The sequence below is a fragment of the Suricata suricatta genome, chromosome 2, assembly GCF_006229205.1.
Source record: "Suricata suricatta isolate VVHF042 chromosome 2, meerkat_22Aug2017_6uvM2_HiC, whole genome shotgun sequence".
NCBI classification, from domain to species: Eukaryota; Metazoa; Chordata; class Mammalia; order Carnivora; family Herpestidae; genus Suricata; species Suricata suricatta.
The window spans coordinates 179,648,448-179,673,537 of record NC_043701.1 but is presented as its reverse complement, the minus strand read 5'-3'; the positions used below and the strand labels follow the sequence as shown (position 1 = coordinate 179,673,537).

The 25,090-nt window shown below is 42.2% G+C and overlaps 2 protein-coding genes across 4 annotated transcripts in view; both read left to right on the top strand.

The window, feature by feature from the left end:
- The window catches only part of EEF1AKMT2 (EEF1A lysine methyltransferase 2), a 29,741-nt gene extending 7,977 nt beyond the window's left edge, over positions 1-21,764 (top strand). For 2 of the 3 annotated variants that reach the window (XM_029932759.1, XM_029932758.1), the window contains exons 4-6: positions 2,990-3,097; positions 5,919-6,135; positions 11,344-11,739. In XM_029932759.1, the coding sequence (XP_029788619.1) occupies positions 2,990-3,097; positions 5,919-6,135; positions 11,344-11,438 (420 nt within the window). In that variant the 3' untranslated portion in view covers positions 11,439-11,739. Of the gene's footprint in view, positions 1-2,989; positions 3,098-5,918; positions 6,136-11,343; positions 11,740-12,478; positions 12,631-21,446 lie in introns of those variants that run through there. The other variant, XR_003905785.1, reaches the window with a different exon arrangement.
- The window catches only part of FAM53B (family with sequence similarity 53 member B), a 119,622-nt gene continuing 105,981 nt past the window's right edge, over positions 11,450-25,090 (top strand). Inside the window, exon 1 of the mRNA XM_029932749.1 lies at positions 11,450-11,531. The gene's annotated coding sequence lies outside the window, so the exon portion shown is untranslated. The remainder of the gene's footprint in view (positions 11,532-25,090) is intronic.

The window sequence follows — 25,090 nt, the reverse complement described above, 5'->3', positions numbered from 1 at the left end:
TGTTTAAGTTTTTTGCTTATGTTAAAATTGAGGTGCCTGTGTTTTTCTTACTGATTTGTAGGAGTTCTTTATATATTTTGGATATGTGACCTTTGTATTGTCCTTATCTTCATCAGTTTAATATATCAGTTAAAAATTATTAGCGCCTTTGAATATTGTATATTAAACTTGCTTACTCAGTTGTAAAGATATTTTCCTGTGTTTTCTTCTACAAGCTTTAATGTTTTCTTCATGTGTAGGTTCTGATAAATTGTTGTGTATGTTGTGAGGTAAAGTTTGAGGTTTATTTTTGTCCTCACAATTATTCAGGTAACTCAGCGCCATTTACTGAAATGGCCATCCTTTCCCCCCTTCACTTCCGTGACAAGGCACATAGTGCTGTGTGCTTGGGTCTGTTTCTGGATCCTCTGTTCTCTTCCTTTGGGGGCTGTTTGCTTCTTCTTAGGCCAGCGACTCGCTGTCCTGATTTCTGCAGCTCTACGTTTTCATGTTTGGTTGATGTAAATTCTCCCAACACTGATCTCTTTTACATTGTTGTCTTGGCTGTTGTTAGTTAGCTTTTCCATATTTATTTAAATCTTAGAATAATCTTACCACTAATCAGGAAAAAAAAGAACACCTGGCACTTTGATTAGGGTTGCACTGAATCTATAGATTAATTCAGGGAGGATGTATATTTATTTAAATTTTAAACTCCTCATTTTTCAGGGGAAAAAATCCTAGGATTTTGATTAGGATTGCACTGAATTTAGGGAGGGTTTAGGCCTTAACAGTATTGAGTCTCTGAACCCACAAGCATGTTATGCTCCTCCATTAATTTAACGCTTTATGTTCTACCGCGAATATTTTGTAGTCTTCTCTGTAGAGATTGTCCATTTCTTTTCTTGGGTTGGTCCCTAGATGTTTGTTGTTGCAATTGTTATGGTTGTAAAATTTTATTTTCTAATAGTTTGTTGCTAGTAAATAGAAGTACAACAGGTTTTTCTATTAAGCTTGTAAACTATTAATTCTAATAGTTTATTTATAGATTCTTTTTGATTTTCTCATATATAGTAATATAACATAGTTTTTATTTCTTCAGTTCCAACCTTGATGTCTTGTTTATGGAAATGCTGTGTAGTTAGTTTATTTATTTATGTATTAGCTCGTGCCAGTGGGGGAGGAGCAGAGAGAGAGGGAGAGGGAGTTACAAGCAGGCTCTGCACCTGCCAGCGGAGAGCCTGATGTGGGGGCCGCATCACACGAACCGTGAGATCATGACCTGAGCCGAAACCAAGAGTCAGGCCCTTAACCTGCCAGGTGCCCGGAAGTGCTGTGTTCTCTTGCGTACACTGTTGAATAGAAACTCTGAAGGCGGGTAGCCTTGTTAACACTGCCTGGTGTGAGAGGAAAGCTGCTGTTTTTCACCATTAAATATGATGTCGATGGCCTGTATCAGTTGAGGGTGTTGCTTTATATTCCTAGTATTTTTTAAAATGTTTGTTTATTTTTGAGAGAGACAGAGCATGAGCAGGGAGGGGCAGAGAGAGAGGGAGACACAGAATCCGAAGCAGGCTCCAGGCACTGAGCTGTCAGCACAGAGCCCCACGTGGGGCTTGAACTCACAAACCACAAACCTGAGCTGAAGTTGGACACTTAACCGACTTAAGCCGCCCAGGCGCCCCTCCTGTGGGTCTTTTTCTAATGTCAGTTTCCCCATCTTGGCTTCTAGTCATTTGTTGTTTCCTTGAACATCTGCTTATTTTCTCCTGAGTGCCAGAAACCAAATGTGAAAAATGTTGGAGATAGTTTGAGGTTTTGGATGATTGTTCTAGAAAACCAAAACATCTGTATATGATATTTTCGTAAGTTCCGCTGTAAGAACAAACAGGCGTGGGAGAAGAGGGAACTGGTAGGAGTCAATTAATAGAATCATCCTGGGTTCCTGATGGAGAAAGAATTGAGGGAGACTGGGAGAAGCTGAAGATCTCGAAGAGCAAGGGGAGAGACGGCTTTAAGAGTCGGAGGCTGGCATCAAGGAGGGGATAGTAGACCTTTAGGTTAAAAATAAAAGTAGTCAAAGGTCGCAGCATTCTGTGGAAAACCACCAGCATGTTACTAGGGCTTAGATTAAGAGTCAGTCACTTAGCGTTGAAAAGTGGAGGGAGTCTTAATGGATGGCGTTGGCATATGTTAAGTTTTGAAGGAAAGAAATTGTGTAAATATTGAAGAGCAGGAAGAGAATCTTAGACTACACTGCACTTTTCAGCTTCTTTTCTTCAAATTTCCTTTGAAATGACCTGTGGTCTGATTGTTCCAAAAGTATTCAGCGTAGTGTTGGGAGGGGGCCTCAGACTTCTCCCACAGGCGCACCCTTAGGTGGGGTCACATGGCTAGTCAGCCATGGGGACTGTAGCTTTAGGCTCAAAACTCTCAGGCCCGCCACCTGGATATTGGGAGATATTAATACCTGCTCTCACGTGTGTTTTGTAAACATTTCAAAAAAGAAAAAGTACTTTACAAGTATGAGGTGGTGAGTGATCACATGGCTGGATGTGGAATTGTGTAATTTATAATCACACTGAAGGAGAAATTTTCAAGAACCTGCTATGTATGCATTTTATTTATTGGTGTAACTTAATTGTATAAAGTAAAATTTATGACAGATTTATGTGTGAATTAGAACATATCAACATCAGAAAATATTTTTCTGCGTGAGGGTAAAAATATTATACGTATGTTCTCATGATCTTTGAGAATGAATTTTCTTTTGAAATTGAAATCAAATACTATAAAAACAAATGAAGTGTCATTTGATATAAATTTAAACTCCTAGTTTCTATTTAGATCTACAATAAAGTTTAAACAGTGTAGATGGTTGGATAGGGTATGTCACTTGATCTGTTAAATGAAACAGACCCAGTCCTACCGGCATATTCTAATTCATAAGCAAAGCAGTATGTTAACACTTTATTTAAACTAAAGTATAAAATTGTTTCTCTGTCTCTAGGCAAAATTTGGATTTTCTAATATTACTGGAATTGATTACTCTCCTTCTGCAATACAGCTTTCTGGAAGCATTATAGAGAAAGAAGGTTTATCTAACATTAAGTTGAAGGTAACTATTATATTACTATAATTTATTTGTAATAAAAGTTATAAAGTTTAAACATTTCTAAATTGTATTTGTTGACAATATCTCTTGAACTCATAAATTGAGGATTCATTATAAATAATCCAAATTGAAACATTAAGTAACTAGTAAAATGTTCAGTCTAGTCAGCTTGGGGAAGTTGTTTTCTCTCCTGTGCAAGTGTGTTCATCCTCTTGTGTGTGCAAACACAAATAAGAGCATACTTTGGATTAACTAGATTAAAAAATTCTAAGTACGTAAAGTGGTATAATGCCACCAAAGAGTACTTAGTTTATTTTTGTGTCCTGTGATCTGTGAGATGATGAATCTTGGATTTATATACCTCGCCCGGGCTTCTCTGAGCTCTAGAATTATGTAAAAACTGCATAGTTTATGCTTTTGCCTGGATAGCTAATAGTATTTCATTTAGTCTGAAATGAAACTCTTAAGTTTCTCTTTAAACCTGCTTTATCCCAGGGGCGCCTGGGTGGCTCAGTCGATTAAGCATCCGGCTTCGGCTCAGGTCATGATCTCGGTTTGTGGGTTTGAGCCTCACGTTGGGCTCTGTGCTGACAGCTAAGAGCCTGGAGCCTGCTTTGGATTCTGTGTCTCCCTCTCTCTCTGACCCTCCCCTGCTCACACTGTCTCTCTCTCAAAAATAAATAAAACATTAAAAAAAACAAACCTGCTTTATCCCAGTCTTTCCCATTTCTGTTACGGGTACCACCATCCACCTCTTGTACTAACCCTAAACCCAGGGAGTCATCCTTGATTCTTCTCTTTCCTTTAAGTCTGGTTTCTAATTCTGGTGGTTTTATCTTCAGTCTGTCAGGCATGTGACCATTCCTTGCTGTCTCTGCCGTTTCCTCCTAAATCCAGGCTGCCATCGTTTCTTGCCTGTGTGGCTATAGTGGCCTCTGGCTTGGCCTTTCCATTTCTGCTCTTGTCACCCCACTGTCCACGACCACAGGCCAAGCAGAGTGATCTTTTAAAATACCAGGCAGCTTGTGTCACTGCCGCACTCACGTGTCTCCAAGGGCTTACCTGTTGCGTTGCGGGCGGAATCTGAACTCCCGCCCCGCCTTACAAAGCCCCTGGTTTCTCACCCCTTTTCCTTTTTATCCCCTGTATTCCAGTCACCCTGGCTTGCTTTCTGCTCCTGAAACATGTCTAGCCTGTTCTTTTCCAGTCTTTATACCTTCTGCTCTCTGCCTAGAATATTCTTGTCCTAGATCTTAGCTTGTGTGGCTCATTCTCATCAGTCAGCTCTGTGCTCCAATATCACCTTCCTGGTCTTTCTTTACTACCTTATCCAAAACATTTCTCTTCCTAGTCACTCACTGTCTTCATTGTTCTGGGTTATATTGTCTTCATATCACTTTCTCTAAAATGATTTGTTTAGTTCATTTATTTGTTGTCTTTTCCTTTGGAGAACATAAGATATCTCTTCTCAGCCTTTTGGCTAAGATCAAGTGTGGAGAACATAAGATATATTCTCATACAGAGAACCTTGCTTTTTGTTTACTATTATGTTCCCAGTGACCGAAAAGTCCCTGCGTAGAGCAGGTGTTCACGAAATACTTTTTGAATAAATGAGTCCTTTTATACAGACGTTTCGGATAGGAACTTCTCTAAACTTAGCTCTTAGGAATGGCAGTCAATTTTTGCTTCAGGGATACTGAATACTTTAGTGCGAGGGAGGAGGGAAAAAAACCCATGTTCAAATGCAAATACACAAAATCCACATTTTTAAATCAGAGTGTTTTCGGTAATATTGTGTATGGTTACTGTATTAAGTTTGTGTGAATAATCATGAGGTAATTACTTTTTCAAAGTAGCTTTTCAGAGTTAGGTTCACCGGCCGGTTCTTGTGGACGTTACACGAAGCCAAGGCAGGTGTCCGTCCACGTCTGACGCTCCTGATGTGTTCAGACATCATTGCGAACGAGCGCCGTGTTCGTGTAGGACTTTCACCACCTGAAGCGCATATTTACCAAGTGAAGTCACTGCAGTTTCAGGAGTCCCTTCATTCCTTAAGCTTCATGCCATTCCTCACATCCATTAGCTTCTTTGTGAGCTGCTGAGTCAGGGCCAAAGAACTTCTGATTTCCCAAGTTTACTTCACATCACACGACTGGTCCTTTTGGCCAGAAAGCATCTCCTTTCTGATGACCTGTTTGAGCTCCACATACTTTTGGTCATCTTTAGGAATGTGTCAAATAGTCTGTTTTTTTTTAAGTTTATTTCAAGAGAGGGAGGGAGAGCGCACACACGCATGTGCGCGCACACCGGGGGAGTGGGGAAGGGGCAAAGAGAGAGGGGCAGAGAGAAAAACCCCAAGCAGGCTCTGAACTGTCAGCGCGGAGTCTGATGCGGGGCTCGATCCCACGAACCGTGAGATCGTGACCTGAGCCGAAATCAAGAGTCAGATGCTTCACCAGCTGAGGCGCCCAGGCGCCCCCACATATGCTACTTTTTGACAGAAATAACTTCTCATCAACCCGGCTTGCGAGCTTCGTTATGCACTGGTGTTAGGAGGCCGTACACCTGGCTTTGGTTTGCCTCCAAATTTGTGGAGATTCGGAAAGTCCAGGAAACACTGTCAGTCTCTCTCACCGGTCTTAGCTTTAATGATCTTGGAATGAAGCACATAAAAGTAGCTATAAAGTTGAAAATATGTTTATTGTATGTAAAATGCCATCATAATTAATTGGTCCTTTTAGCTATAACCTTTTACATATTGTCACTTAAATTCAGTAAAGAGTATATTTAACTGTTCTCACAAAGACATTGATTTTTAATATAGGTAGAAGACTTTTTGAATCTTTCCACAGAGCTGTCTGGATTTCATATTTGTGTTGACAAGGGGACTTTTGATGCCATCAGCCTTAACCCTGACAGTGCAGTTGAGAAGAGGAAGCAGTACGTGAAATCCCTCTCCGGGGTGTTGAACGTCAACGGCTTTTTTCTAATAACCTCATGTAATTGGACCAAGGAAGAGTTGCTAAATGAATTCAGTGAAGGTAAATGGCTATCAGTTGCTTAAATGCGTGCTTACCTCAGGTTTAATGTACTAAAAAGGTTTTCTTTTTCTCGGTGTTCTAGTGATTTACTTTTCCATTTGTGGGGATCACCTGCTTTTCTTCTCTTCTTCTTTTTTTTTTTTTTAAAACAACGTTTATTTTTATGGGAGAGAGAGACAGAGCATGAGCGTGGGAGGGTCAGAGACAGAGGGAGACACAGAATCAGAAGCAGGCTCCAGGCTCTGTGCTGACAGCTCAGAGCCTGATGCGGGGCTCGAACCTACGAACCGTAAGATCATGACCTGAGCCGAAGTCAGCCGCTTAACTGACTGAGCCCCCCAGGTGCCCCTCTTCTCTTCTAATTGTATATGCAAAGGACAGAAATAATATCCAGAGATCCAGAGCCCTGTCTAAAATTTCCTAAGAAATCCTGGCAGTTAGGTACTAACAGTCAGCCTATAAAACTTCAGTTCTTCATTTAAGCTTTATACTCTCTTACGTAGAGAATCAGACAGAAAGCACGTATTTTGTGCTTGACTTTAGCGTGCTGATACATACGGGTGGGTAATCAGTAACCCGCAAGTGGAAGTAGTATTTTTAAAAATCTGACATAGTGAGAGTTTTAACTCTGTAGTTACTTTCTTTGTCTTGCTAAAGGTCATTTAGGTACTTAGGCTTTACCTTATTTTTAGTGTAAACAAAACAATTATTTTTAACGTTGCATAGAAACAGAAGGTAGGGACTTTGTACTAGAAATATAGCCTGTTAGTTCTTGGGGAAATCTCTACCTTTTTCATGGTTTTGGTTCCAAGACAGGAACCTTTTTCGCCCCATTAGGAAAGTATAATTAGTCCTGTGTCTAGTAAGTGGGGACCTTGTGAGAATCGAGAATCTATAATCTATACACAAATATTTTGAGGTCTCTGGCCGACTGTTCCTTGCATATCTTAAGGAATATATTACCTGCCAGTTTATTCATGCAGTGCACCGGCATTTCTGGGAAAGTACCTTGAGAATCCAGAACTAGTATTTGCTTGTTTTTATTTCATAGCCTTTTTTTTTTACAGATTAGTATGAAGTTTTTCAACGAAGTGGGAGGAGTCTTTAGGATGGAATATTAATAAATAATATGGCACCAAATTTCTGTTTTTTGAACCTCAGTTGTCCCCAGCTAACGGGAAACGAACTTACAACTGTTTTGCACGCACTTTGTCTTAGAGTTTGTTTTCTTTCTGGTAATGAGGGAACGGGGGGTGGGAGGAAGGACAGTTAACACACATCTCTGTGTGTGTTCGGTGACTTGGGCACATTACAGACGGGAAGCCCTCAGGTATTTGAGGCTTGAGATGTGAGCTTGTGGTTTCGTTACTACTGCCTCTGGAAAACAAGTGTTCTGTGTGATTTATTGTCTTGTCTTCCGTGCCATTAATTCTACTATCTTCCATGTTCAATGTGTTGCCTTTAGAACTGTTGACGCCCCAGATCCAAGGTCTTTCCCTGTTCCTGAGGCTTTGACAGTTTGAGTAAATGCTTGAAGTTAGTACTGTGTAGGGCGAGGTTCTCTCCCGGTTCTTTTTTCTTTTTTAATTAAAAAAAATTTTTTTTGGGGGGGGCGCCTGGGTGGCTCAGTCGGTTAAGCTTCCGGTTTCGGCTCAGGTCATGATCTCGCGGTTCGTGGGTTCGAGCCCCGCATCGGGCTCTGTGCTGACAGCTCAGAGCTTGGAGCCTGCTTCAGATTCTGTGTCTCCCTCTCTCTCTGACCTTCCCCTGCTCATGCTGTCTCTCTCTGTCTCTCAAAAATAGATAAAAAAAACATTAAAAAATATTTAAAAAAAGTTTTAAACATTTTATTAATTTTTGAGAGGCAGAGTGTGATCAGGGGAGGGGCAGAGAGAGAGGGAGATGCAGAATCTGAAGCAGGCTCCAGGCTCTGAGCTGTCAGCACAGAGCCCGATGCGGGGCTCGAACCCACGAACCGCGAGATCATGACCTGAGCCGAAGTCAGACGCCTAACTGACTGAGCCACGTAGGTGCCCCTCTCCTGGTTCTTAAATACAGGTGTTCTCTCCTACCCCTGGGACCACCAGACAACAACGTATTTGTCTGTCTCTGATGATGAGGGACAGACTTGAGCCTGGTAGAGAGTCCTTAAGATCATGTGTGGGTCTGAGAACTCCTTAGTGTTCGGTTCAGTTTTAGAGCTTAATACAGAATTGAAGTCAGCAAGATGGCACAGCATGGCATGTCAAACGTGTACGCTTGGAGACTTTTTTTAGGCATTTGTCTCTGAGAATATGGTGTTTGCGCTGGAGTCCGAGTACTCACAGAAGACGTGATCTCTGCTGAGCCTCTTGTCAGTGGCCTCTCAAGAGTGGCTCCTGTGGTCCGGTTTGCAGAGAATGAAGCTTGCTTCTCCGCTCTCTTAAGACCTTTTGCTTCTTTCCTTATTTGAAACATAAAACTGTTGAAATAAATCTCTTATTTTTCCTTTATAGCTCTCGCTCTATAAACATTTTATGTTGTCATTTGTTTTGGTGAGGATGACCTGAGTCATTTGCCAGCTACTGGATATTCTAATTTGATGCCCAAGGAACTAGACTTTCTTTTCTTTTCTTTTTTTATTTTAATGATTATTCAAGAGAGAGAGACAGAGCATGAACAGGGAGGAGCAGAGAGTAAGAGACACTGAATCGAAGCAGGGTCCAGGCTCTGAGCTGTCAGCACAGAGCCAGATATGGGGCTCAAACCCATGAACCGTGAGATCAAGACCTGAGCTGAAGTTGGATGCTTAATTGACTAAGCGACCCAGGCACCCCAGACACTGGACTTTCTTAAAGCTACTGAATTAAAAACAATTCTGAAAACCTATTTTACTACAAAAGTAATCCAAGTTTGTTTGAAAAAGATTGATAAATGTCAATAACCTCAACACAGAGCATACAGATTAAAATAACCGAAAGTGGGGTGTCTGGTTAGCTAAGGTGGTTGAGCTTCTGACTCTTGATTTTGGCTCAGATCATGATCCTAGGGTCATGGGATCGAGCCCTGCATTGGGCTCCACACTGAGCGTGAAGCCTGCTTAAGATTTTCTTTCTTTCCTTTTGCCTCCCTCCCCCTCTCATGTGCACTCATGTGTGCTCTCTCTCCTAAATTAAAAAAAACAAAACAAAACAAAACCCTACAAGAACAAAAAAACTAAAAGCATTTGTTATCTATCACTGGAATACAACCACTTAAAATTTTTTGGTGCAGTATCTATTAAAATATGAAAACTTAAATTCTGTGTGGTTAGTTCAAGGAGTTAAAAGATTAGTCCTGGAAAATTCACACAGACCTCTCCATTTTCTCCAAAGTTTTATTATGAAGTATTTTAAGCATGTGTAAAATTTTAGAAAACAGACAGGCTTTGTCCCTGTATATCCGCCACAGCGGCTCCGTTTGGGTGCTTATCCTTCTTGGATAAAGTTTTCTTATAATCAGTTTTAATGAGCATTTTAATATATGGTCATTTGTTAAAATTTGGTGCAGTTTGATTAAGAATATGAGTTAGAGGGGCGCCTGGGTGGCTCAGTTGGTTAAGCCTCCGACTTCGGCCCAGGTCATGATCTCACGTTTCCTGGGTTTGAGCCCCGCATCAGGCTCTGTGCTGACAGCTCAGAGCCTGGAGCCTGTTTCTGATTCTGTATCTCCCTCCTTTCTCTGCCCCCGCCTGCTCATGCTCTGTCTCAAAAATAAATAAAACATTAAAGAAATATATATAAACAAGTAAAAAAAAACCCCAAAAAACAAAAACAAAAAAAAGAATATGAGTGAGAGGGCACAGTGAAACCAAGTATGAAAGACCAGTTGATACAATACTATGCATCCTTTTATATTTTTTCTGTGTATCAGAGTTATTTCAGCTGAAGCTCAAAGCATGGAAACTTAGAAAATGCAGACTCCCGCCCCCCCTCCCCCCCCCCCGCCCCAGAAAAAATAATCTACCCTCCAAACTAATAGTCCCATCACAGAAGGAAAACCATGGTTAACTTCTCAGGCTTGTTTGTCTTGGTTTTTAAAACCAAAGTATTAAAATGTTAAATTTCCATTTTTTAAAAAAGGTTTATTTTTGAGAGACAGATTAAGCGTGAGTGCATGAACAGGGGAGGGACAGAGAGAGAGAGGGAGACACAGAATCTGAAGTAGGCTTCAGGCTTTAAGCTCTCAGCACAGAGCCTGATGTGGGGCTTGAACCCAGGAACCAGGAGATCATGACCTGAGTCAAAGTTGGAGGTTCAATCGACTGAGCCCCCCAGGCACCCCAGAATGTTAAATTTCCATTTATTTTGTAGTTCGGGAAAATGCCATGTTATCTTATTTTGATCTTTACAAAATCACTGTGTGGTAGGTAGGGACACCGGTATGTGTAACCTCCTTGGGTAGAAAGGGAGGATCCTGGTAGCCTTTCACCTGTAAGTGATTGAGCTGGAACTTGAACCCAGGACTTTTGAATCCATGTTACCTTAAAAACCACTGTGCTGCTTTGGAAATTCCTACTTCCTTTTCTTCCCAGATCCTTAATTAGTTCAGTTTGGGTCTTGATCTTTGGTTCCAAACTCCTTTTTTGTTGTGGTAAAATGTATATAAAGTAAGATTTACCATTTAACCCTCTTAAAGTGTATGGTTCTGTGACATTAGGTACGTTAGCATCACCACCATCCATCTCCGGAACCTTTTCATCTTCTCCCAATTCCGTTTCACTTCCACCTTGTTTGACCCTTCTGGATCAAGTGCTTTTATGTGTGCCATGTGGATGGGGTTACTACGGAGAAAGCGCTCCGAACGGTCCCCAGACACCTGCTGTCACCTGAGCGCGCAGAGGCTGCTCTCTGCAGGTGCTGCAGCAGGCCGACCTAGATGCGGAGTTTGAGAGGGAAGAGACCGGAAGTGGGGGGAGGAACCGGAAGTGGGGAGGAACCGGAAGTGGGAGGGAGGATGGACGCCCTCTTTTCCGCAGTGTGATTTGGGTCTTTCTGTTAACTTGTTCAATTTAAAGTGCGACTGGGTGTGCGCCCAGTGCAACTGAAAAGTTACCAAGTGAGATTCCGTCACGACTTGGGAGTCTGGAATCATAGTTTTATAAAAGGTTGGCAAGTACGTCGTTAATACAAATTTCCTTTAACTGTGGGATTCAGCCCCTATTAAAAATATTTTAATCTTGTCTGACAGGATTTGAACTTTTTGAAGAGCTGCCAACACCCACGTTCAGCTTCGGAGGCAGATCTGGAAACAGTGTAACAGCTTTGGTGTTCCAAAAAACGTGAGACTTCTCACTGGACAAACTCCGTGAGCTTCGTCAGGAAGCTCCGCGGCACAGTGAGCCCGACGCCGAAAATGCACGTGCAAACACACGCTTAGTAAGTACGCAGGGTGCACGTGCGCAGCGGCCAGGAAGGGTCGGCGAGGACCGAGCGTGGGAGTGGTTGTGTTTTAGAGCCCAACCAAGAGTCGGTTCAAGTTTGTTTTGTATTTGATATGTGAGTATTTTTCTCTTTGATTAAAACTTTTTCTGTACCTGCTGAACAGTTTAAAACTTTAAAGCAGTAAATGAATTTCCAGAAAGCATGTATTCTTGGTCTTTGTGCCTTGGTAAAGTTGAATCGAATAGAACTGCTTCTTAAGATTTGATGAAACTACTCCAGGGCCAGGATAATAAGCACCAACTTTCTTAATGTTTCATTAGGTGAAACATCATAAATATAATGTTTTGGGTCGAATGGTGGTTATTTAAAAAGAAATATTTAATACCCGAGAAAGTCCCCTAGTTTCATGTGCACAGTTAGAATCAGATCACTGTGTGAGTTGATCAGGAAATATTTATTGAGCTTGCTTGTTGTTGCTGATGATGGGCTTTTTTTTTTTTTTTTTTTTTTACCATGGTGTGAGGGAAAAACAGGCAGTAGGAAAGGCAACTATCGGATCCTGTTATCTGCTATCATGGTGTTAAGGCACATCATCATTTAAATCATTGAATCCTCCCAGTATCTTCTCAAGGCCCGCATTTCTTATCCCTGTTTCCACTCCCTGGACGAGTACAGGCTGGAGCCGGGATTCTTTGGGTCTGACTAAACCCCGTTCTGTCCCGCTCGCACCTTCTGCCTCCCAGCTGCCAAGTCTCTGCCTTAGAGGCACTGACAGTTGAGTGTGGGCCTCAGGGCTGGTCTGGCGAAGACGCTGTCAGAGAAGTTAAGTAGAATCTTCAGGAGCTCTGCACCCTTGCTAGTGACAGTGTTGGTCTGTGGCCTGGGAGTTAGTGCGTCACTGTCCTTCATTACTTTCCTCCATCTCCCTTTTGTCTTCACAGCCTTGCCCAGTCAGGAACTGAATAGTGCCATTCTTCTGGGAAGGGGATGCAAGCTAGATGTGTATATAAGCCCCCAGGGACAGGGGACAAAGATGTTCTAGTTAGGGCCAATTAGCAAGAGAAACAGATTATCGATGAACGTTTTTGAAAAGGTATGTTCATATATGACGCCATTTTTGTCATCTTGGCTAATATTTTAATATTGGAGCCGCAGTACAAGTTTTAAAGTGATACAGTTTTTGATGATTTTCAGCTATTTGGGTCTGGTGGGTTTTTGTTTGTTTGGCAAATGTTAATCCAGTAATGAGTAAGTCTAGCACTACAACCCTTTCTCTCTTTATTTTGTCTCTGAGTGGGGTGGGGGCAGGGTGGGGAGGGAGAGGGCTTTGATTTAGATCAACATTAATCAGCCATTAAGATTACTACCTGCCTCACAAGACAGCGGAAGACTGTTTACAAAGCTTTCAACACAAAATTGAAAAGCTTTCGTTTTTAGCATGTACAGAGTGAGAAGTTACTTCAAAATATATGTGACTTAATCTTGTAAAAAAATTGTGTTGATTTTACAAACTAGGCATGAGATCTTAACCCACAGAAACATAGTTTATAATTTATGGAGGAGGTTTGGTCTTTGTTGTTTTTTCATGTTACTATTTCTTGATGTCAAATGCGATGATAGAATGGAAGTGCTTTTTGAGGCTTTGGGGTGGTGATGTGTGCTCTTCGAAAGCCCTGCTCTCCCAGACTGGGCGTTCTGCGCCGCCAGACCGAGACATCGGGTTTGATCCACTGACGGCTTGGAGTGGGGGAGGGGGCGGCACTATGCTCCATTTGCAGAGATGAAGGATTTTGGGGGGTCTTGGAGCTGTTGCTAAGGTTAGGAGAAGGAGTTGTCATCGGTCTTTATCAGTTAATGGTGCTGGAAGCCAGCCCGTCAGAGATTGCAATTAGAACAAATGGGCGCCTGGGTGGCTCAGGTGGTTAAGCCTCTGACTTCGGCTCAGGTCAGATCTCACATTCGTGGGTTCGAGCCCCGCATCGGGCTCTGTGCTGACAGCTAGCTCAGAGCCTGGAGCCTGCTTCCGGTTCTGTGTCTCCTTCTCTCTCTACCCCTCCCGCTCTCATGCTCTTTCTCTCTCTGCATCAAAAATAAATAAAAAACATTAAAAAAAAAAAACCACACAAATGGAAGGTACCAGAATGCTAACAGTAAATTAGGTTTTTCAAATAATACCACACTTTAAAAACCAGGCCTGTAAACGCCCCCAGGTTACTGAAACCAGTCGTAAATATGTGAAGCTTGCACTTAGTTTTGTTATGTCACGTGACCGTGTGGGCACCCGGAAGAAATTATGCGGTTATAAAAGGGAGCAGTAAGTTATGTAGTGAGTGCTGGTGTCTCTGGATGAGAAGCTGGAATTGTAATTTTATTTCAGCAGCAGACACTCAAGAGTTTGAGGAAACTTGTTTGAAATGCAAACGAAGTTTCTCTCTGGAGCCTGCAGCCATTGTTGCTTCTCATTATGATGTTATTGCTGCAGGGCCGGCGCAGGCACTTCTGTGGGTAGGACGTGTGCAGGCCCGGGAAGGGATTTGAGGCTGAATGGGCGGGTTGCACCAATTCACAAATAGAAAGTTTTCAGAACATTTTGTTTTAAGCCAGGTGCACAAGTTAGAGTTGCTTTTTGGGACTGGCATTTATGCACGAGAATCAAACCTGACACTACTCTTGGCAGCTTGACTGAAGCCATTTAAAAATAAGTACAGACTGCCCCTGAGTGATTCCCTTCCCCCGCCCCCACTCCGAGAAGTGTATGCAGTTTTCTGTTATTGGGGAGGGGGGAAGGGAGGCTAACATATGCCAAAAGCTTTTAGTTTTTGCAATGAATAATGTGTGCAGTTCACTACTCTTATTTTTAATTTTCTGTGATACCATAAGATTGTAACATAGTACACATATATGTATATGTTAATTCACATTCATCGGAGTATACTAGAAAGAAACCTTAATTTTTAAGAAACCTATATTAGGCTATAGCCTTTGAAGTAATTTTCCTTAAATTGATGCGCAGAGAGTATCCCTTCTTATGTCAATAGAGTTTATGTTTCCTTAAATCATTTTATTTTCTATATTTATGCACATGTGTACGTGTCTGGTAGCCCATAATGGAAATATATACAAATGTCAAAAATCTGTTGCTCTCCAGGCTGGCATTCTGCTGTGGGGAGACCTGGGTTTGAGTTCCTGTTTTTGGCTAGAACGTACGTGCTCCAGGGACAGCTTTCTGCTTTGAAAGCAAGAGATCTAGTGTCTTGTGTTCCATAGTAGTAAAACCTCTTTAACTATTTGTGTGTGTGTGCGCATGCGCGCTGATGGGCTCTGAAAGGAGTCTTGTCTAGTATACTTCACTGGAAGGAGGCTGCCCATGACCTAGAGCTTGATTGTGGGAGAAGAGAAGCATGCTAGGTTGAAGGACAATTACTTACTGGGAAAAAATTAGGAGACCCTTGTCATTTCTCTGTTAGGCAGGAAACAGAGATGTCCTTAGAAGAAGGGGGAGCACATGAGCATGTTTTATTAACAGTTAATGGAAGAAAATTAATGCTAATTTATTCTCCATACACACCATGCAACTTGTTAGAAAAGTAAAAGAATAGTTTGAAATTCTTTGGTCAATTGATGGATTCCTATGTTAGGGGCATAGAAATGAAACTCAATATTAAGTAGACAAACACCCAAGCCCACAGGCTACATAAATGCTGAATAAAACCAGCCCCACAATAGAACTCTGAAAAGCGAGGGGGAAGGAGCCTAATGAATGATTGAATATGACCTTAGAGAAATCCCTGGCGTGTTGTTGAAAGATCATTCGTTTCCAGCTTAGATGGCAGGATGGGCTCCAGTAACCAGGGAAAAAGAGAGCTTGAGTCGGTACTTACTGAGTTTTAAAAATCTTTACAACTCAGTCCTTTAGACTAATCATTAAAGGGTTTCTCGAACTGAATTTTGGGCTGTTACTGTGTAGACCTGTAGTTTAGGCCCAGGGAAACCGAATTAAAAAGATAGGAATAAATCACAAGACATGAATGTATCAATATCCTGCTTTTATGAAGTAGAACTTCAAAAAACTGGATGTGGAGGCTGGCAGAATGCGCTTTTGTCATGCTGATACCATTGTGAGCGAGACTTACGACCAAGAGATCAATTGTGCCTTAGAGTATTTGCAAATTACTTGCCCAGTTTATTAGAGGAAGATACAAAAAAAAAAAAAACCTCACCTCTAAGTGGCCCATTCAGATGAAAGGATAAATTCTTTTATATATTAAAATATGTATTGTTATCACCACATCGGAAAATAAGTACTTTCATGAGTGATCTTTACTGCGCATGCGACCGGGGAGCTTTGTAAGGAGAGCAGATGTATCACATTTGTTTACCCAAATACTTAAAAATTTACACGTGAACCAGCGATTGGCATATCGTGGACAGTGTACTAGGAGCCTAGAAAGAAACATGGAAATACTCCACTTGAGTCAGGGCACTGAGAACTGTATTCTCCTTCTTCATTAACATACTTAGAGACGAGCAGGTTAGCATTAGCATTCTCGGAGCTTCTCCGCTGGGCTGGCCGCTGCCCTTCTCGCCGCCCGGCAGAGATGGACGGAGTGGGGTGGGGGAAGCTAAATGTGGAAGAGAGTGGGTGCTGCCCGTGCACGCTTTCTCCTCACCCTCCTCCTGTATGAAAATGTCAGTCCTTTGTTCCTGTCTAATTTTAGTACATCCTGGCTAAAAAAAAACAACACCCAAAAAAACCCACATTAGAATGCTTTCCAACCATGGAACTTTGCGGGGCGGGGCTGGCCGAAGAAGAGTAGAGGAAGGAGCCGTTCACATTCCGCATCCGGCTCCTCCGGCTGCCTTTCTGCCGCAGCGTGTAGCCCCTACTTTGTTGATTTTGGTAATGAAATAAATTTAGATGCACTGAAGCAGCAATTAAGTTTTCCTTCCATGTCCTCAACATGAAGCCTCATTGGAGTCTGAATGGGGAAAATCATAATATAGCATTTAATAAAACATCCTGGGCTGAATTGAAGAGCCATATGCAGGTTTTGGAAGACAGGCCTGAAGTTGTGAATGAAAAACACTGCATGCTGACTTATTTATAAAATGTAACCTTTGAAGCCCATTTGTGAGTCAGTGAAAGTGCTTCTGCGCTGTTGTTTTGTATAGGAATAATGTTTGTTGATTTTGGAGAAGCAGCGCTAAGCGAGGCACAGAGTCAGAGCTGTTTTCTTCCTTGTGGGAGCCCTAACGTGTCTAGCAGGAAAGCTCTGATTTTGTGAAGAGAACCAGTTGGGTCAAGAAATTGATAATAGAGTTTGCTCAAGGATTGAATTCCATAGGGCTTTGCAGCTAGAAGTGCCCACTGGTGTGGTCATTATTTAGTCACAAAGAAATTAGCTGGACTAACCCACGAGGGGAAGTCCACATACGGGACCTCGCTGTGCAATCAGCCCGTCTTTTCCAGAGGTTTGTCCATTTACCCTCTTCGAATGTGCATGGTGAAGGTGTTACGCCCCCAGAAGTAAGAGGGGTCGTTTTGTTACTAAGTCCTTTCGATTCATGATTCAGTTTATGACAAATGCAGTATCACCTTATTTTCTGAACTTGAAATTTGATATGTTTTGGTTCCTTTCATTCTATCGTAACATCATGTGTAAACTCTGTTAAGTAACAGAATAAATAGCAAAGAGAAATGATTATTTGGAAATACCGAATTTGGGAGGAAAACATGGTTGGAGCAGAGGCAGGTCGCTTTCTGGGCCTCAGGTTTCCTGTCTGTAAAATGGGGGCGGTCAGGAGGCGATCTCTCAGGTTCTTCACCCTGGTGCTAGTCAGCTTGGGCTGCCATTGCCTGGGTGGCGGAAACAACAGAAATTTACTCCTCACAGTCTGGGGTCCAGGAGGTCCAAGGTCAAGGTGCCAGCTTCATTCTGAGGCCTCTGCCCTTGGCTTGCAGGCGGCTGGCACCCCCTCTGTGTTCACACCACCCCCTGGGGCATGCTTACCTGGGGGGGAGGAGAGAGAGCGAGCTAGAGCAGTTTCTCCTGTGTCTGTCTGTCTCTCTCTCATAGGGGTGCTAATTCCATCATGAGAGCCCCGCCTGCGTGACTTCATCTAACCCTCATTACCTCCCAGAGGCCCCATTTCCAAATACTGTACACTGGGGGTTAACATGTGAAGGGGGGGGCGGTGTGGCACAAACATTCAGCACATACTACCTGCTGAAGTTGATCTAAGGTTTGGAGACAGGCCTATAAAGTAGGTTTCCACTATAAATATTTATTTATTTTGAGAGAGGGAATCCCAAGCAGCCTCTCTGTGCTGTTGGTGCAGAGCCCAGTGAGGGGCTCGATCTCCTGAACTGTGAGATCACGACCTGAGCCGAAGTCACGCGTCAGACGCTTAACCAACTGAGCCACTCAGGTGCCCTGGGTTTCCACTATAGATGGGAAGTTTAAATACTCCCATTAGCTAAATGCCAGTTTTTAGGTCATTTTACAGTTATTTTAAGCAGTGATATTTATGTATATGAAAAAATATATGTACATATAATAAAACATTTGAAGTATAAAGTCATGTATTTTTCCACCTAAAAATATCTTTGTGCACTCATTGGTAAACTTTAGATGTAAGTGTTGTTTGTCCTACGTATAGAAAGATGGAGATCAAGATTAGGCCTGAGTCAGCACACAGGCATCACACTGATAACTGACCTGACTTAGCAAGGTGCAGCCCCAGGGCTCTGACACGTCCACCTTCTCATGCCACGTGGAGACCCTTGCTGGAGTCTGGTATGTGGGTGTGCCCTTCTTAGGCCTTGTGCCTCTCTGGGCTGCTGCCTTCCTGTCCTTTACCTGCTTGTCTCCTCAGTGACACTCAAGTAGGTTCCTGGTGCTGGGAAAGTACCTAGTGAATAGCACATACTTATTTAAACTTGGGTTTCCCTTCAGAACATTTCTTTGGAGCAGTTGCGAATAATGGAGAAGTGACCATGTAGGCCTCACATAATAGGGGTATTAAATTAAAAAAACCAACAACAATGTGAAGCCACTTAGCAGGATTCCTAGCACACTCCAGTGCCAAGTAAATAGTCTTCTAAGAATCCTTCTCATTGGGGCTAATAGATTGACTTGTTTGAGATTTTACCGCTTGGTGCCACTGAGCTATGTGTTCAGATCCACTGTATTTCAGGAGCATTTTGATGGAGGGGGAGAGGTGGGTAAGTAAGTAATAGTGAAAATTTGGAACAGGTGGGCTGTCTAGAACTTCTTAAAAAATCATAGTTTGTAGCTCCTTCTTCTTTAGTCTCCAGATAAGGGTGGTGCTGAGGCACTTTTTTTTTTAAGCTAAGAAAGGAGGACCAGATAAAATGCCCGATTTTCAACAACGATCTTTATGATGTGTTTCAGTAGGACTCTAAGGAAACTCAGATTTGAGATTGTCATCTGTTGAACTGGTAATTATTTAGTAATAAATGTAGGTATGATGGGGAAAATGTACATTTGGATGCATTTGAGTTGAAAAACAAACGGCCAAGGACATGACGCACCTTCCATCATTAGGTCTGAATGCCAAGGCGTTATTTCCAGTGACAGGAAACAAGGGAACAGAGAGCACGTCCATCAACTAACCATGCGTGAGGTTCAGTGGAGGTTGAGTTGGATTTGGGTCTTACTCGGTATTTAGGGAGCAGTGGGCTGAGGTTTTATCACTGATTTCCACCTTGCATCATCTCGATTGGATTTCTTTGATCAGTGAGTCGTATTTAGTTTCTTTGCTTTACGTTGAGTTAACGGTGCCATTGACAGTGATGCTTCAAAGTTTGAGGTTGGATAATACTTGAAATAGTTGATCTGATTTGACCTTAGTTTATAGTGGAACTGACAGTAGAGTGCATCATGTACAGTGAATCAGTTGTTTATCCTACCTAGTCTAGAAAATATTTGGTTTTCAGATTTGTTTGTTTACTTAACCTTTTTTATTGGCGGGTAAGTGAATATCCCAATGCCTGGATTCGGCTTAGTGTGACTAGAGAAATACTGGCCAGAATAGTGTCAGTTTCTCTAGTCAGCCTCAAAGAGCTGAAGACTTTGAACTATTTTTAAAAAGTTCTATAGAGATAAGGTCAGGGGCACCAGGGTGGCTCAGTTGGTTGAATGTCCGACTTCGGCTCAGGTCATGATCTCATCGTCTGTGGGTTCGAGCCCCACGTCAGGCTCTGCTGACAGCTCAGAACCTGGAGCCTGCTTCGGATTCTGTGTCTACTCTCTCACTGTCCCTCCCCTGCTCACTCTTTGTCTCTGTCTCTCAAAATAAAATAAAGACCAAAAAAAGTTAAAAAAAAAATAAATAGAGAAGAGTCAGTATGATAATGACGTATGTCTGAAGAATGGACATAATTAAAACTCTGATTTGGGTAGTTTAGTGGTACGATGGTTAAATAACCTGGTTTTTTAATTTTTTATTTATTTACTTTTTAAAGTTTTATTTATTTTTGATATAGAGAGAGACAGAGCATGAGATGGGCAGGGGCAGAGAGAGAAGGAGACACAGAACCAGAAGCAGGCTCCAGGCTCTCAGCTAGCTGTCAGCACAGAGCCTGATGTGGGGCTCGAACCCACAAATATGAGATCTGACCTGAGCCGAAGTCGGAGGCTTAACCGACTGAGCCACCCAGGCGCCCCTAAATAACCTGGTTTTGATCAAGACTTTGGTCTTGCTTTTTTTTGGGGTGGGGGGAGGGTTTTTTGGTGAAAGTTAAGAGAAGCTGCAAAGTAGTATTTAAAATAGCAAGCTACCTTCTCATATCAACTTCTCATATTGCTTCTTCTTTGCTTCAGGTCAGGTGCAGGGTATGTGCTTATAAAATGGGCAAGGCCAGTCCCTTTTATAAACTGGAATGGATACAATAAAACAAAACTTCTTTGCTTTTGATTAAACCACAAGGTTGACAAACTGCTGAGGAGAGTTAAGAAATTTACAGGCTAATGGACTATGTAGGGCACATGTTCTTTTCATTCTGCTCCCAATGGTGTTCTACCCTCTGGAGCCGGGGACCGATTCTTTTCCGTGATACTTTGAACCCAGAGGAGTCAGTCTTTCGGTCGGGTATTTAAACTCTGCAATCGCAAACTGTATGTCGTTTCACAGTTTCCTTTCTGTGAAATGAAGATGAAATTCACTCGGTTTCACTCTTATGGGAACAGGCGCCACAGCAGTAGCTTTGAGCATCTCCCTGGCGTGAGTTACAACTAGGTTTTTCTTGAGGCACTGACATTATATGGTAGACAGTTGACAGGAGAGAAAAATTAAGGTAAATTTTGGGCTCGTGTTGTAAATACAAAATCTGAATTCTACTAAAGGCTATATAAGAAAAAAATTGACATGATTTTCATTTGAAGATGATCACATAAACATTAGGTCTGGGTGTGCTGTTGAAATCTTTTCTAGGTTAAACTCAATGTATGACAATATGAAGATACTGTCACTTGTTTTTAGCAATGTTTTTGGTGGAGTGACTGAGGCCAAGCTAGGTTATGGGTGACTAACCGTGTTAATAGTGATATCAATTAGAGTCTACTTCAGCTCAGATCATAAATAGATCAGAGAAAGGTCAGGAATGAATTATGCTTTTCAATGTTACTATTAAAGTAGTAACATGGGTTCGATTAAGTCTTACACCAGTAACTTTGAATGTAAATTGTGAAAAGCCTTCATTATCCTTCCTTTTGTTTATTTACCATGCATAAACTTTTCACTGTCTTACTTTTTCATGCTTGTGTTTTCTGGTAGCACATAACACCAATAGCTACGATTAACTTGCCAAAAAAAAAAAAAAGAAAGAAAAAGAAAAAATATATATCCAATTGAAGTAAGTTTTAACTGTTGCTCTGTTCTTTTTAGCTTACGTTCCCCAGAGCTCTTCCATCCAGGGAGCTGCAAGCGTGACATTTGCTGTGTTTTCAGCACCTGCCAACTTGGAGACCGGGGCCTGTGCTCAGGACGCAGGCTTACAACCCGCACTTTGTGGCGCACAATGCCGCCCAGCTGGCATGCTTCGTGCCTCAATGGTGCTAGACGTTTGGTTACAAAGCTGTGCAGATCCACATGCACTGATTTCAATAGGCATTCCGCTTCAGGCTGCTTTCAGCTCTCATTTTATATGAAAGGAGTTAGATTGGTATCATTAAATTCACTGCCATGGTTATTTCTCAATGAAAATACATTTGTTTTATTTAGTTCTTGAATCAAAAAGTAACTTTGTCTGCAAGAATCAAAGTGCCTCTTAAAAAGGGTGTGTATATAGATATGGGTTATATCTCCCTCTTTCTGTGTAGATATTTATATCCGTCTGTCCATCTGTCTATCGATCGATTATGAGAGAGATTCCAGCCAGAGCTATACTTCCTTTTCATCAGTGGAAAAGTTTCAGAACACAATATAGGAGATCAGAAAGGAAGCAGCAGAAGGATCAGTGTGTCGTCACATGCACATGTAGGGAGGGCTGTCAGATGGAGTGGCTCACAGACGTGGGAACAATTACATAACAAACTTACTTTTCTGAATGAAGGCTACAGTAGAACATTGATAACCGCTTTCCCTATTTTCCAACGAAATGTGTTTTGCTAACTTGTTTTCAGTAGCCCGTCTCTTTGAAAATGCTTCAGGTGGACTTGGCGATGTCTGTCTTCCCGTCGTCTATTATAAGCAATTTTAAAAGGTTCTGCCTCATAAAAGATCTTTTCAGATTTGGAAAGGACAGTGTGAAATGTGAGTGACTGCCTTTTAACACAACAGCTGGGACACGGGGCAGTGGCTTCTGGAAGCTGAATAGAGGGGTTGATGCACACACATCTGCGAACTGTGTGCTGTTGGGCCCGGTGTCTAGCAAGTTTGATGTTTGTTTCATTCACTTTATTCTAAAAAGAATATGTACTGTGTCATTCCCAGAGACAGACTCGTTTTTGACGGTGAGCTCTTTTTGCAACTATAGGCACGCATAGATTTGGTGGGTAAAACTGAACAACATCGACTGGTCCTTGCTCAAACTTCAAAGCTTAGCTCCTTGTTCTTGAATATCACATTCGTCTGCTTCTAAAGCACAGAAATAAAACACCCACTAACTAACCAGGGCACTCCTTAGTGCATATCAGAACCCAACCTTTACCCTCCTCTGCACAAGTGTGCTTAGGTGGATACTTTATTAGCTTGTTGATACAAGTTATAGTTGGTTACACCCTTTCTTAATAAAATACACCCTTATTGTCTCCTGTTGCTTAAGCGCTTTACACTTGGAACCGGGGACACTGCCGTGGAGAGGGCTCCTCAGGTCAAACGCTCCCAGGCAGGTCTGAGGAGACGCGACGTGAGTGCGGCCCGCACAGGCACTCCTCCCGACGGTGGCTCCGCTTTGACGGCCGGGAGGGCCGGTGTTGGTGTGCTTCCGCCTGGGTTCACTTCTTGGTCTTGGAGGGAGACTGTATGATGCCTGCATTTTATAGTTCCCAGGTGTTCGTGGCGAACCCCCGTTAGTGTTGGTCACTGAGAATGGGAAAAGTTACAAGTGATCATTTTGGATTACTTATGGATTTATTCCTCAATGGACTTACCAATTTGTGTTTAGGTGCCTGGTGTGCTCTAAATCTGGTTTTGATTTGGTTTTGACCTTTAGGGATTAAAGGAAGTAGACTGCCCCCCCCCCCATGCAGCTTACATTACATCCAGAGTTGAACTGTGTTTATATTTACTCTTCTGAATTGAGCAAAACGCTAAAAACAGCGTTTAGGTAGGACTTTTAAAAATAATAAATATGTAGTATAGCTTTAAAAAGTTGGGGTGTCTTAGATCTAGAGGACTTCCTGCACAATGTGGAAAGAGCCACATAGTATGGAAGGTTAAGTGACCTTCCAGGCCTTAATGTCTATACTTTTTAGCCTTTGGAGATTCAAATTAAGTACATGAGAAATAGCCACTCATTGGTTAGTAGCACAACTTCTTGAGCAGGTATTTTAGTTCTGAGCATTTGCAGGAAAGCCTCAGAACCAGAAAAACAGGCTGCTTTAGGTTGGAAAGGAGGCGTTGCAGTAAACGAGCTTGCCATAACCACAGTCCTTGGAATTTTCTGAGACTAAAATCATCTTGAAAGCAACAAGAATCACGCTTGCAATAACTGTCTCCAGGCTCCGGACCCCTGCATTTTGTTTTCTATGTTGACCCGATGAACTAGTAATTGTGGGGATAAGCTGAATGTTTGCCAGCAGGAGTCACTCTAGGCTTCCTAATAAAAAAGTAAATTAAACTATATTCTTAAAGCTCTCAAAGGCCAAAGTGACAGTGTGATAAAGTGGCATTAGGGAAGTGCAGCAGCATTTTCAAATTATCCCTTGTGCCTTTCTTCGTTTAACTTAGGAAGACTTGGTTCTTGCTCCTTCAGAATTCGCCCTTGATAAATTCTTTTAAAGCAATGTTTATGGATAAAGATATCAGAATCTTAACATTCTCCCTATGAGCTCGTTTAGGCTTTGGTAGGATGAACTGGTTCTGTCCCACATCATCTACTTGAATGAATAGACTCACATCCTTCTGACTGTCGTTCATCCTAATCTTGCAGAAGAAATCACTGGAGTGAGCTGGAGCTGGTGTGAAAGGAGATGTTAGCTCATGATTTTCTGAAAAAGAATGGGTCCAGTGTGATGAGAAACTGAAATATTTCAGCAATAGCCATGAAATATAATAGTTTCCCAAGTGCTCAAGAAGTTAATTGTTCATTTATGTTTGATACTGGGATTGAAACATTGGATTAAAACCAATTAAATGTTCCTAGAAGCAACAGAAAAAGTTTCCTGATTTATGAATAGAACCATTCAAATGGCGCAGACACAATCCATGTAAAGTAATGAGGTGTTTTGTTATTTTGGCAAAGGAGAACACAAAACAGGCATAGGGGAGTTCGTTTAAAAAACCTTCTCTTTAAAAAAAAATCTCTTTGGATACAAGGTCAATAAAATAACCTACATTAGTAGGATGGAGCAATGGGAAATCTAGGACTTCACAAGGAAAACAGTCCCCCTCCCCCAGGTGAGCAGTACAATGCAAATCCTCCGCGTATTCTATCAGGGTTACATTCCTGAACTTAAGTCAACATCCTAAGTTACAGAACGAAACATGCTCTGCCTCTGCTTAGCAACCACAAATCCTTCCTTCAACCAGTTGCATATATTTTGCATGTGGCTTCTGAAGTACGCATTCCTTTATTCCGATCAGCGCCCCGAGTTAGGAAACTAGCGCTTTATTTTCCCAAAGTGTAACTACACTAACACGGCCCCCCCTCCTCTGCCGCCCAGCACGCCACCGAAATGATCGTTTCTTTGAAACCTCAAAACCCAACAACCCGGAAGCTGGACGTCTGAAGTCCACGCGGCCCAGGTTTTTTCTTTCTTTCTTTTTTTTTTTTTTGCCCCGGCTCGAGCAGGGGGGCGGGGGAGACGCCCGCGGGACCCCTGGCTCCGGGCCCAGGCAGCCGCGGAGGGGGCGGTGGGTGGCGGCGG